Here is a 13,736-nt window from a genome sequence, read left to right on the forward strand (position 1 = left end):
AGCCATCACTTGCGTTACAGACTGAATCCTGTCTAAAATTCTGATGAAAATGAAACATATACAGTTTACAACCGGCATCAGAATGGGCACATCTCAGTGTGTACAGTACATGATTCAGAATTTGTAGCAGCTTCTTTTGAATATTAAATGAATAGTTCTGAGTATAATTCTGCTGTAATTATAAAGCCTAAATGGGTGCAACTCTCTCTCTCTCTCTCTCTCTCTCTCTCTCTCTCTCTCTCTCTCTCTGTCTCTCTCATTTTGTCTCTTTGTTTTTCTCTCTTTGCTCTGTTGCCATGGTACCTCAGTGCCTCACCTCTTTAATCTTTTTCTGTGCTCCTATTAAAGGCTTCATCACCTGAATCCAAAGAAGCCCAGACAGCAGCAGCAGCAGCAGCAGAACCTGAATCTCAGGATGAAGTCTTTGGTAAGAGGTCAAAACACATGTTGAATTTGAATTTACATGCATATCAACATTTGTTACACTTACATACATATTTTTATACTCTGAGCTGTTTAAATAATGAATTAGATATTGAAAGAGAGTTAGCAGTGAGGATGATCAGGCAAGTCCACCCCTATTGAGCAGACTAAAGAATGGGTTCCACATCAGAAACTCTACCACCATAAACAGAATCCCTTCTACTGCCAAATGTGACTGACGATTCCTCAGTTATCAGTCTGTTGTGTTAAAATTGCTCCTGTAAAAGCCATAGCAGCTTCAAGGACTTGTACAGTCCTGATCAAAATTATTGACACCCCTGAATTTCAAGTACATAATTCAGAATATCCTCAGAAGTTAATGCAAATGAGCCAATTTTGTGTAACCAGAATATTTGAATAAAATATCCAAGGTTTCTAAACAAAAGAGGAAAAAAACAAAACCAAAGTTGAATAATAGTGAAAAAATACAAACACAAAATTTAGCCCAGGCGGTTCTTGCCAAGGCCTTAGTCATTAAGCACAATGGAAGCAATGAAATGTGGGTACCAAGAAATCAGCTATCACTAAAAAGATAGCTTTTAATCCATATTGACATGGTAGCTCCTATTAACTCAGCTATCTGCTATCGGTTTTTTGTTGTTTGTTTTGCTTTTTTTTTTTTTGCAACAATGAAAGGCTTCGGCTTCACAACGCTCAGAAGCTAATAATCCCGTGGCGTGACATTTGTTGAGCAGGCTGGCAGGTGAAAGGTTAGCACTCACTAGTGATTAATGCGACTCAGAAGTTTGTGAAAGCCTCATAATCAGAAAATCTCAGAAGTCAGTGTTCCATGCACCCCGAAGTTTCATTTCCCACAGTTTTGTGACGTGTTTGGTGTTAAGGACAGGGGTTAGAAAGTTCCTATGTAATACTGCAGCTCAGCAGATGAGGGCAGAGTCTGATTCGCCACAGAGGACATCTGTAGGTTGGCACTAAGCTGATTGACTTCAACGCTAGGTTCTTCACTAAATATGATGAAGGGGATTATCCCTGAGATCTGAAGAAGATGGCAATTGCTGGTGCAAATTTGCTGAATTCTTCTTTTTTAATTCTAATCCCACACAAATAAGATTGGACTTTCTGATTGGATAAACTATATACTGTAACACTAAGCACACTATTTTATATACCACATTAAAGCTTGGTCATAATAGAACAAGCCTTATAAAATAATATAAAAGAAAAGCTCAACCAAGACTTATCTTTAATTGCAAGTTTACAAGACCTTTCCTGTGAAATAAGCATCTTCAGTGTCTTTTTTTTCTCCTGTGAATGAAAGCATTAGTGTCTCTGAGGCTTCCGTTGGTTCTTGTCACCTCTGATGATAGGAGCTGAGTGAAGATGCAGCCTCAGACACTTCCCAGGGTGAAGGAAATGATTTTTTTATCCTCGCATACAATATGTGTTGTGGCCAAACACCGGCGAGCCAAAAAAGTAATCTCACCAAGTAATGAGGAGAGGCAGAAGTTTGTGAGAAGGAAAGTTGGTTTTTCATTCTGCAAGAGAATAAAGCCCTCAAGACCCTGACCACATTTGTGTAAGAGGAGCACCGGACATTCCAGCGATAGGGGATGGAACACAAGTGCAGCCTGTTTTCTTGCCTCTGTGTCAGTCCCGATTGTTTTCAGGGTGAGCTGAGGTGAAATGCAAGAGAAGGGAAGGATTTGGCCACGTGAACTGACTATAGTAGCACAAGAGATAATAGCGTGCTTGTATCAGCTTCTTTGAGGGTGCATTTATTAAAGGGTGGAACAGCATGAGTTGTAAATGGCTGGTGCCAAAAACTTTTTTTTGGATTACCTCTGCTTTTATCCACTATTATTTGCCAGTAGATTTCAACAGCCACTTTGAGGGTTAAAACATCCAGATCATTACAATGATCCCTTTCTTCAAGATCTCTCTTCTTCAGTAGAATAGCCACTGAGCCTCACAGGCAGATAAAATGTCTTCACTGAACCCCAGAGATTATTAAAATATTAGGAAGTTTCATCGTCCTCCATGTGACACAAATAATAATTTCATTTTCATTTTCTCTCTGTCTTTTTGCCCCCGCCATCACCACCACTACTACAGCTGTTGCCATTATGATGACGACGACTTATACCAGGGCTAACTTCTGAATAATTTTCAAATTAAAATTGCGTTTCAACATAGTGCAGTTTTTGCATTGCAAGAGCTGCAGCTCTATCCAGGCTGTATCTCATAATTATTAACAATGTCTTATAGGCTAAAAGAGGTGGAAGAAATCTTCAGCAACTCTCGATTTTGCCGGCAATAATGTCACTAGCAAGTTTACTCAGCTGTAGCTAATTAATACTAATTGTGTGAGCTGCCTAACTGGAAAAGGCAGCTCTTGGCTGTCTGGATATAATATGCTCTCCGCATGCCTGTATCTGTATTATTTAACTCGGCCAAAGAGATTGTTTGATGGAGAGATTTTGAGGCTTGAAAAGATAGAGAATGGCCTGTGTCTTCATACCGTTACTTTATACAGAGCGGACCAACAGAGTGGTGAGTCCGTTTCCACATAAATGTTCTAGCTGACTCCATTGCGTAAATCTAAGACAGTTGTCGAGTAAATGAACTATACAGGCAGATAGTGAGCAGTAGAAAATTCTACTTCAGCTTCTAAGCATGTTTATTATTAGTATTAGTATTCGTTTTCGTATAATTGATAGTAGTAATAGCAGTTTCACTGCCAATATCCAATTTGTACTCTGATTATTTACTCTCTTTCACTCTCTTATCACTATTTTTCCATAAATTAAACTCCAGGCTTGTATTGGTGGTTTACATAGTGTAGTACTGAATAACTTGGGTTTGTAATTAGCATAACAACAAGCTTATCTTGTTTCTAGAGGATAACAACCTGAAGAAATGATGCAGTGGCTGGTTACTAATGACCAGGCTTCTTTTTACATCAACTTCTTATTTCATATGGCTTGTATTTCTAGAGTGAAATTGACTAATTCAGATAACATTTGGTAAGACTTCAGGATTAAATATGACACCATCTACTCAATTATTTTCAAATATGATATTAAAAAGTGGCGTTATAGCTATTTAGAACAGCTACATAAATATTCACTTATAATAATAGAGATAAACTGCTGGTAAGTCACCTTTTGACAATATAAAAGTTCAGATATTTAATTGACCATCCTCAAAACATACAGTTGACAGCTTTTCACTTTAGCTGCTGGACCTATCATTAGCATAACAGATTGACAGGACTAGCCATCTGCCTCGCAGTTATTAAACCTGGAGCTCCTAAATAAGCAAACCTTTAAGGTAATAAGCTGAAAACCATGACATAATAATACTAATAACGATAATAATAATAATAATACAGATATAGAGGAATCTGGTCTGATCGTGTCATGATTATAAAACAAATACGAAATTCAAACTGCATTAGAGGGTGATGGGCACTAACCAACTGATTTTCAAAGAAAGAATAATATTGACTTAATATTAAGCAAAACCAATTCAACCTAACTGCACTGTGTTTCTCTATGTGTGTGTACGCGCATGTATGCATGACCGAATTTGTGTGCGTTGATAACTGATGTCATGTAACTGCAGCTTCTTTGAGGATGCGATGATGCCTCCTTGTGCAGAGGGAAATACAGTGTACAGTTCCAGAGAGCCACCACTCTTCTCTTGCTGTTCACACTGACTCTTTATTATCAGCAGAAAAGTTATGCCTTGCAGTGGCTCCGTCAGATCGATCTGTTAGCCACTTGATATACTCCCTCTCTTGCAGGTAATTAATGTCCCTTGTGTTAAACACTGCTCATTGATCAGCATGGGGCAGACTTAGAGGATCCACCATTGACACTAGTGATACTTCAAAGCAGCCACCCACGCAAAACACAGTTTCATCATTTGAGGCCTTTGAGGACGATGTAGTATCAAGGCAGAGACATGAAATTATCTGAATTACAGTAGCTTATGTACTAGCAACCAAGGTTGTTTATTACTTAAGTAATTCTTTTTGACATGACCTTTAAATCACTCATGATGAAATGCTATTATTTTCTCACAACTAGTCTCTTGTTTAACCTCAGTTCCTCACATAGATGCTTCTGGCAGCTCATGATTAAAACACAAATTAATTAGGTTGAGGTTTAAGTGGCGCTGTCTTTAAAATGGGAGGTGAGCAGCAACCTAAGATGTGATCTGACTGCAGTGTTCAGTACTCGGGTTTTCTAAGACGTTTGCTTCAAAGTGAACATTATTGAGCTGAACCTAACCCATGAAGAGAAATAATGAGCTTGGTATTTAGATTTTTTTAATCTGGTAAATGAAGAAAGGTGATTAACATCTTAGAAGCTCTGCTTAAAAAGCAGTTTGTCTTAATTAAGGTTTGGTAGAGGGGTAAGTGGAAATCAAAGCTCTTTCATATTGTGTATTTTGTTATGGGTCAAAAAGCGGCTTCAAAACATCTCAGTACTCATGTGTCGATTCCACTGTGATGTTTAATGTTTAACAGGGTCTTTGTTCAGTCAGCACTGCTCTCAGATAATGTATCAAAATCCCATTTTCTTTCCAGTTTCCAACTCATACTGAGGGAACATTGCTGTTAGGATACATTTAAATCCCTCCTCCCACCTGTGTACCAAGGCTGAACTAATTTAGCGCCATTAGGTTGATTCAGGGTGCGGGCAAAGGGAAATAAAAGGAATTTCCACCAAATTGACACGGTGTGAGTGGTTTATGACGGGCAGGTTAGCAGTGCTTTATAGGAACCTGTTTTGGTGTGGTTGTCATCAGCAGGCGTCATGACTCATCCTGGCCTGTCCAGTGTCTGGGGATGTCTCCATGCAGCACTTCCTGTTTGCAGTCCTTTTCCACTAAAGGGCAAACACCACCATCAGCTGTGTGGCTGTTAAAAGCCCATTATGGCTCCATTACCTGGCCCAGTCTGCAGCAGGCCCCCACTCAGCAAAACAGACCCCCTCTATGTGTCTGTCTGCCTGTTCCGTCATGACTCTGTCTGGGTCACTGTTTCTTCATCATCACAGGGTGAACTGAGGAGAAATTAATAGCAGATTTGGATAGAAACTCAGGAGAGCCAGAGAAAAGTGGGATGGCCTTAGCAATGGTTGCCTGACCTGACATCTTAGGGCAGCGTACCTGAAAGGGGTATACAGATGGTTTTGTATGTCTAAGTCCATTACTATAAGAACATATGCGATGATGGGCTAGACAATTCTTTCATATATTGTGAGCCATTTGAATTTTTTCTGACCCTACCAAGACCACTCCCTGTTAATCAGTGTACTGTAGATAAAAATCAAGCACTAAGGGAAATTAATCTTCAAGCTGTCAGGTTCATACAAAGTGAAAACCTTTGGACCCCACTGTATGTTTTTTAATTTCAGAATACATCTAAGTACACAAAGGCTTTTAAAGCAAGTTAAATCCTCCCAGCAGGCCAGCCGTTAGGAATTATGGACAGGGGGACAGAATTTTCCAAATAGGGCCCCTCATCCACACCAACTCCGGCACCACCACCAGCAGCCACCCACTCTAAGCTCTAATACCAACACAGCCAGTTTAAGATAAGCTCTTGGCCTTTAGCCTTGTAGTGACACAGATGGAGTCTCTAACAACCGTTTCCAAATCCAGTGTTATAGACCCAGGCCATGATCTGTTTACTCAATATGATTATAAAGTCAGTTATTTCAATTTTTTTTCTTTCAAATTAGTCTGTGACAGTTATATTCATCATTTTACCTTAAAACAAAACAGGAAAAAAAAAACTTTTGAAACCAATTGTTGGTGGCATTCTGACTTAGCCGGTCAGGTCACGGCACGTGTGGTCTGCATATCGGACCTGCCAAGTGTTTTCGACCGCACCATTTTCACAGCAAGCAGGTGGGGTGTCAGATAACAAGTTGGAATGTGTTTTAACAGATACTTGAAGAAAATAAAATACAAAACAAAATCATACAGACTGAATAGATTGTATTTATATGATCTAGTGTAAAAGACAGATGGGTACAATTTATTTAGTTTGCTTAACAGGCTAATGAGCAAATATTTTGATTGCACTTTGTCATTTTGTAAAGATTTAGAAATAAGGGCAATCACTGATCTAAACTAGAAGAAAGACACAATACTGTTTCATAAAATACTTAACATCTTATAGCTCACTTATACTTAAACCATTTCCCACTTTAACAGTCTACAGGAGTGTGTAGTTTGTTTTCTCATGTATGGAAGCCCTTAGAGGCACGTGATTTTTTTTGTTTTGTTTTTGTTTTTTGTCACAATAGTGTTATACTCTATATACTCATTTCAGCCACTAGAGGCTGAAGTGCACCACTACCCCAGTTTAAGTAGGACTAGACGCTTTCATGTTTTCTTCCAGGTGATTGTTAATTTCGCCATGCACTCTAAACTTTAGGAAGTCAGATAGTATAGAGAGCGAGTCCCAATATCGGCATCTATTCGAGTGACCTCCTTTGTTGCTCTCAAAATCTGTAAATAAATTTTGTGTAATATTTAATTTGATCTGTTTTTTAAATTTCCCATTGACTATTGCGCAGCTGTTGATTCAGAACCACGGACAGCGCTATTTGTTTCGCGTACGTGCCGTGCCGGAGGAGCTCGGTAGACAGACAGACAGAACATGTCTCTTACCTCAGTGTCGTAACCAGCTTGCTTTTCGTAGTTGTAAATAGGACTTTTTGCCTTAATTTCGTTTCCCCCCATTATAGCAATCCACAGACAGAAGGGAAACGACGGGGAAGTGAAGGGACAGTCAACAAGAGAGAGAGAGAGAAAGAGAGGGAGAGAGAGAGAGCTGTATAAAGATGGACAACGTCACAACTCCCCAAAACTTAATAGGGGGTGTGACATCATGATTGACAGCTGTGTGTCAGGCAGGTACATGGGCAGGATGTCGATACCGCAGCTCGACCGGACGATCACTTCTCCACAGACTCTGGCTTCAAATGACATCCCCAGTGCAAGATGGCAGCGCCCAGATCTGGGATAATTTTTCTTAACTTTTGTACAGTTGGAGGAAGTGAAGGCACGTCGTCCATCTTTATGTAGAGCCATAGGTCCCACACTAGAGAATAATTGGGCAGATTTTGGGTCCGATTTGCCCCTTCCAGTAATCGTGTGGGTGTTCCTAGATCGAGGCTAGTCTGAACCAGTTACTTGTCCAAATGATCCTGTAGTGTGAGGGGTTTACAGACATTTCTTAATGTTAGTGACTGGATCGAAGTCACTTATGATTAAAATATTAAATATCGGTTAAATCTGTTGTTATGGCTGTGGTCTCCCACGTTCTTAAAATCAGTTAAGAATAGAAAATCCTCTAGTGTGCACCAAGGCTAAATCAAAAGAGGCTTAACATTTAAGAACATAGCAGCATTTGACGGGAAAACTGAAAAAAGCAAGCCGATGATAAAGCTATGGACATGACGTGAGAAGAGAGTGTCCTCTGAAGATCAATTTCCATTTGGTTTTCATCCCCTCTCAAGGTCACACTTGAGCTTCTTTCATGGAAACTGAATGATATTAACGTAAGCCAGTTATCAATTATTTCATACACTACGTGTTTCCCCTGTAATTGCATATGGGACCTACTGGCTACTCTTGAAATCTTAAGGGTGGAAGAGGCTGCCTCAGATTGCATTGGCTCAAGCCTGGCAGCATTTGTCAGAGTGCTCTTCTTTACGACTAGCCAAGAGGGAGCAGGGGGAGGATCTAAGACTCACCCACCGCTCTGCTGGCTCATTACTAAGTAGAGAACTAGAAGTAGAGAAGCTTGTGAAAACACAGATCAAACCGTGATGAATACTGAAACAGAACATACTCTTTGGAAATTAGATTTTCCCCTGTGAAGTCTTGTCAATATTAATATCTGCTTTAGTTTTTCTGAGGATTGAGAGTTGGAAGGTGGCGTTAATGCAGCAGTGTGTGAGATGTACACAGCTGGGTTTTCCTTTACTGACGTGCCCATCTGGCCCATAGAGCTCCCTATGCTTTTGTCTGTGTGATTGTATTTTATTTTTCTTTATTCTCCTGGCTTCTTTGCTGCTGTAAACACTGATGTTATATTTTTTGTAGAACAAGTAAACTTGGGGATTTTTGCTTCATCACACATATCCTACACCTCTAAAGAAATAGCCTCATAGATCATCTAGTTTTTTTTAAGGTTGTACAGCTAAATGTCCTTTATTTATATAGCTCCAAATTATAACAGAAGTTATCTCAGGGCATATTTCATATAAAGCAGGTCTACACCATACTCTTTATAAGATTATCTCTACCTGTAATATTATGGAAGTGGCTTGTAGCTCACTCACACATTCCCTAAGTCAATTTATCAGGCTGCAGATTGTTCACAGGCAGCTGTTCAGGCAAAAAAAATTTATACACAAATGCAAATTTAAGCGCTTTACATAATGCATTGAATACATTAAAAAGGGAAGTCAGCATTAAACATTAAAATGAAAATTAAAATGCTCAAGCAAAGGCATAGAGAACATGAAAAGTTTTAAATTAGGATTTAAAGGTAGTCGAATTCAGGGTAAGCTCTGGGGTGTATAGTAAATAAATGCTGCTTCACCCTGTCATGCAAGACATGTTTTTAACACAGATAAGACCAAGTACATGGTATTCTCCACATCCACCAGTGCTGCCACCTCTCCTGCCATTAAAACTTCAAACGGAACCCATAAACCTCCTGTTTAGTCATATAAACACTTTGGCTTGACAGCAGACTGTCATTTAAGATTCAAGATCTTAAGATTCATTCAACATTTGACTCCAAATTTAATCGTAAAACAATAGTTCAGGGATCTTTTATGTATGTGCTTGATTATGGAGATATTGTGTACTGTCACACTGCCCCATCATTACTCCAGCAGCTGTACCTGTTTATTATGCTGCATTACACTTCCTCACTAATGATACATTTTTACTCATCATTGTTCTCTCTATCACAAAGTCGACACTTTTGCTGAAAAGAAGGATTAATTATCTCTTGATATTCATCTATAAAGCATTCCTGTTACAGCTCCCAAACTACTTCTCTCTCTCTTTCTTACCTTTAAAACACATAACCACAAAACTACTTATCAAACTACTTATCCTTAGGAAAACAGGACAGCCTGCTGCTGCTGAAACTGCTGCTGAAAGAACGAAGAGAACAAAAACAGTAAACCAAAAGTTGGAAGTAAAAACAGTAAAAACAAGACAATGAGCTTGAAAGATTCTGCCTGCTTGAGGCGAACTTCTGAGTCCGAGTCCGTCTCTTTCTTCATTCATCATCACACTTTCACATTTCACGTTATGTATTTTAATTATTTATTACATTAGTTATATTGATTAGTATATTGATAGTGCTACATAAACATGTATGTAAATAAAAAAATTGGTATTCAAATTCTTTATTACATACATAACTCACAGCTAGCTAAGCCTTCATTTTGTTTTTTTGTAATGTGAGTATTAGTTGTAAAAATGAAATTTCCCAGTGTAGACTGTCAAAATCATACAGGGAAATATTGTTTACTGTATATCCTCTCTATCTCCTGCCCCCCTCACTGGTAGACCCTATTGGCTAATTTAGCATCTACACTAAAATGGTGCTTTTTTGCATGTAAGTTTTGCTGGTTCACGTCTCTCTGTATGTGTTGTATGTGTAAGCACTGCTGACTGTGCATACAACGCAATAATGAGAATATGTCTGAGTTTGGTCCTCTGCTGTTCATTTGTCAGTTGTACACATATAAAAGTGCAGTGGCTCAGTCATTTGTCTCTGTGGCGGAGGCTGATGCTAGCTGGTACCAGCCCTGGCACTGCCAACGTGAAGCACCTCCTTTCCTTCCCCCTCAAAAGCTCCGATTGTTAAAGAGCAGCATCCATCACTGGACCAGTGTTGTTTGGTTTGACACCATTGTTCAGATTCTCCCTTTCTGTCCCCTCTCACCTCACTTTCTCGCCTCTGATCTCTTCCCATTTCTTTCAGTTTTTTTTTCTCTCTCTGTCAGATGGATGATTTAATCTCAAGATCACTCAAACATGCAGACATGCATCTTATCATCCACCAAATGCAACCCTGTTTATACAGGCATGTTTACTCCCTTGTGTTTGCAGTTTTTCCTGATTGATTTCATGTAGACACACACCATCTCTGTGCATTCTGCTTCTGTGTGTTTGTGTGCCATGGTGTAAGAGATTGTTCCTCGGTGTAGCCATGAGTTCAGGAGAGCACGTCATCTGGCCTCAACCATCTGGCAGGACAATCACTGTGTGTATGTGTACGTGTGTGCGTGCGTGTGTGTGTTTGTGTGTTAGTAGCTGGGTTTGTGGCTACAAGAGTCCAAGGGGAGGGGATGATGGGTACCCGAGAGAGTACAAAAGTCCTACCCTAGCTACTGCATCCCATATGTCAGTCAAGATGAAGTGGAGTCCTTTTCCCCTCAGAGGAACACAACAAACTCAACTTAAAGTGGTATCTGTGACCGTGTTTAGACATCATATGTTTTATCCAGAAACGTCCCGATTGTGTCTCGATCCAGCTGAGATAGATTACAGCTCACACCCGGCAGTAGGTTGTGTCTCAAGTGTGTCTTGATTGACTGCTTGTCATCAGATTTTGCTTCACTGCTCAGATGCTAAACGAAGATCCACATTTTATGACTGCTTGGTAGCTTGTCATGGGTCCAAATTAGTCAACAGAATTTTCATCTGTGTCAGGAAGATTTGTCACGTTACATGCACAGTTGACCAAGACGTCCTTTAGCGTAGTTAAGGACATATTTTTATTCATATTTCAGTATCTGTGATCACATTTGGCTGTGATCACTGCCAAATGTTGCCTGAGATATTGGATATGAATTACTCTATCTTCTATTTACATTTAGCCACTTCATGCCTCTTGGACAGACATTTAAAAAAGCAAAGTATGGATTACATTCTGATTGCAACAGAATGTAGCCAGATGTTGAAAAGGTATAAATGCATCTGTCTCTGAAACTGAGCCTGCGAAATTGGCATCTAGCAGTCAACATCTACCATGCTTGAAACAAACCAGCTCATAGAAAGTGTTATCCGACCATGTCAAAAGGCAAAAGTGTTTATAGCTACTGCGAACAGCCACACTCTAAGTCTATTGTCAGTAGTAGTAGTGTGTGAAGAATGAAGAAAGAGAGCTTGAAAGCAAAGTTTAAACCCTGCCAACTTTCTCAACTCCACAAACCCAGGCATCGCTGCATGAAGTCGGGGTGCTTGTCAGATTGTGAGTTTGAGAAAGTTCCAAGAATTGTCAGACACAGCCCCCTCACATGATTGTGGAGAGGGGATTCAATGCTGTTCAGCCACCAGACAAGCACTTCAGTTAAAGCATTCTAATGCCTTGAATGTAACATTTGAAATTACAAGTGTAAACTGGACCAATACTTCCTCAATGCTTTTTGGGTGCACCTGTTTATAAAGCTGTCGCCTTGTGATAAGATTGCCCAACATTCATATCAGTGCCAGTGTGAACTGAGCCTGGAGTATCAGAATCCACCTCAGTGCTTCCTCCACCAGCAAATAAAGCTGTCCCGTATCACGGCTTTATTGACACGTGCTCTGGCACAATAGAAAACCTCGGTGTCTCCTGGTGTGTGAAAACACTGAATAATTTCTACATCTTGATCAAAGCACTGGTGAGGGCTATATAGGCTTAATACCATTGTGTTTTATTCAAACTATACTGTTATATTTAGCAACAAATTCCGGATAAAATCTTTTTCGATCGATGATTGTTACAAAATTTCTTGCACATGAGAACTGCCGTCAGTTCATTTACACAAACAGTGTTTGCGGTCTTGGTTTTAGTGATACTTGCTGTAAGAATTGAAAGGTTTTGAGGTCTTGGGTGCTTGACAGAGCAGAATGTTTCAGATTGTGTTGGGACCTAAAGATCTTGGGATGGTAAGTTTCTTGTGCCAGTGGTCACGTAGAAGAAATAAAAAAAAATGTGTAATGTCTCAGTTGAAGTTGCTGACACAAGCAACCGGCTGGCTTACGACTTCAGGACATTAGTCATGTCCACTACACTGTTGAAGTGTGTGTATGTATAAATGTGTTTTGACCTCTCATGTCGACATGGGTGAGAAAACGGTCCTAAGCACTGCGCTGATGGCCTCAATCGATGCTGAGCGCTATTCTTCTTATGCTGTCCCACTGTCCTACTTGGGACACCCCTTCATACCAGCTGCCAATGAAAACCTCATCTTCCACAAACACGTCTGTCATGACAGAGATATAGTACTGTATTAATACACCTGGCTGAATTGAACAGATTCAAAATCATGTTTCATGAGTGAGCTTGCAGAGAAATGTAATACAATATACAATATAGTGGTGGTACTGAACTTAAACCAGAAGTCACAGTGAATTGCCAGAAAATTGCAAGAATATCTCATGTTTAAAATAAAAAATTAGAATAAATTAATTAATTATACAATCACAGAAAATGTAATCAACAACAATTTTGATAGTCAATTAGTTTAAGTAAACTAATGTCAAGCAGGTTCCAGCCTATAAACTGTGTGAATTTTTTTTCTGTAATTGTAAATAAAATATCTTTGGATTTTGGACTGCTGGTCAAACATAGTAGGCAAAATGAAGATGTCAGCTTAGGCTCTGGGAAATTGTAATGAGCATTTGAAAATTGAAAATTGTTTTTTGAAATTGTAATGAGCAACAAACCTATCAGATGGCAGAAACTTTAGCAGTGGCCAAATCAATAATTTGATCCATTCTTAAAAAGAGGGAAGGCACTAGTGAACTCAGCAAAACCAAAAGGCCTGGAAGACCACAGAAGACAAGTAAAGTGGATGATGAGAGAATTTACTTGGTGAAGAAAAACCGTTCACAACATTTAGTCAGGTCAAGAACACTCTCAAGTAGGTAGACATATCATTGTCAAAGTCTACAATGAATTTAAATACAGAGAGTTTACCACAAGGTGCAAACCACTAGTAACACTCAAGAACAGAAAGGCCAGATTAGACCCTGCCGGAAAACAAAACAAAAAAAGCCTTCCGAGTTCTGGAACAAGATTCATTGGACACATGAAACCAAGATCAACATCTTGATGGCTTTGTTTCAGATCCAATGTACAGAGGCAAAATTACAAAAATTGTGTCACTGTGCAAATACTTATGTACCTAATGGTATTTGGTTGTGCTGCAAGCTTAGCTTCACAGCTGTTTAGATAAATGTTGCATCCC

General features: G+C 39.4%; 1 protein-coding gene across 1 annotated transcript in view; it reads left to right on the forward strand.

The window, feature by feature from the left end:
- The window catches only part of LOC120783951 (myelin basic protein-like), a 62,973-nt gene that overhangs the window by 26,073 nt on the left and 23,164 nt on the right, over window positions 1-13,736 (forward strand). Inside the window, exon 3 of the mRNA XM_040117358.1 lies at window positions 349-427. Within this exon, the coding sequence (XP_039973292.1) occupies window positions 349-427 (79 nt within the window). The remainder of the gene's footprint in view (window positions 1-348; window positions 428-13,736) is intronic.

The sequence above is a fragment of the Xiphias gladius genome, chromosome 22 (assembly GCF_016859285.1).
Source record: "Xiphias gladius isolate SHS-SW01 ecotype Sanya breed wild chromosome 22, ASM1685928v1, whole genome shotgun sequence".
NCBI classification, from domain to species: domain Eukaryota; kingdom Metazoa; phylum Chordata; class Actinopteri; order Istiophoriformes; family Xiphiidae; genus Xiphias; species Xiphias gladius.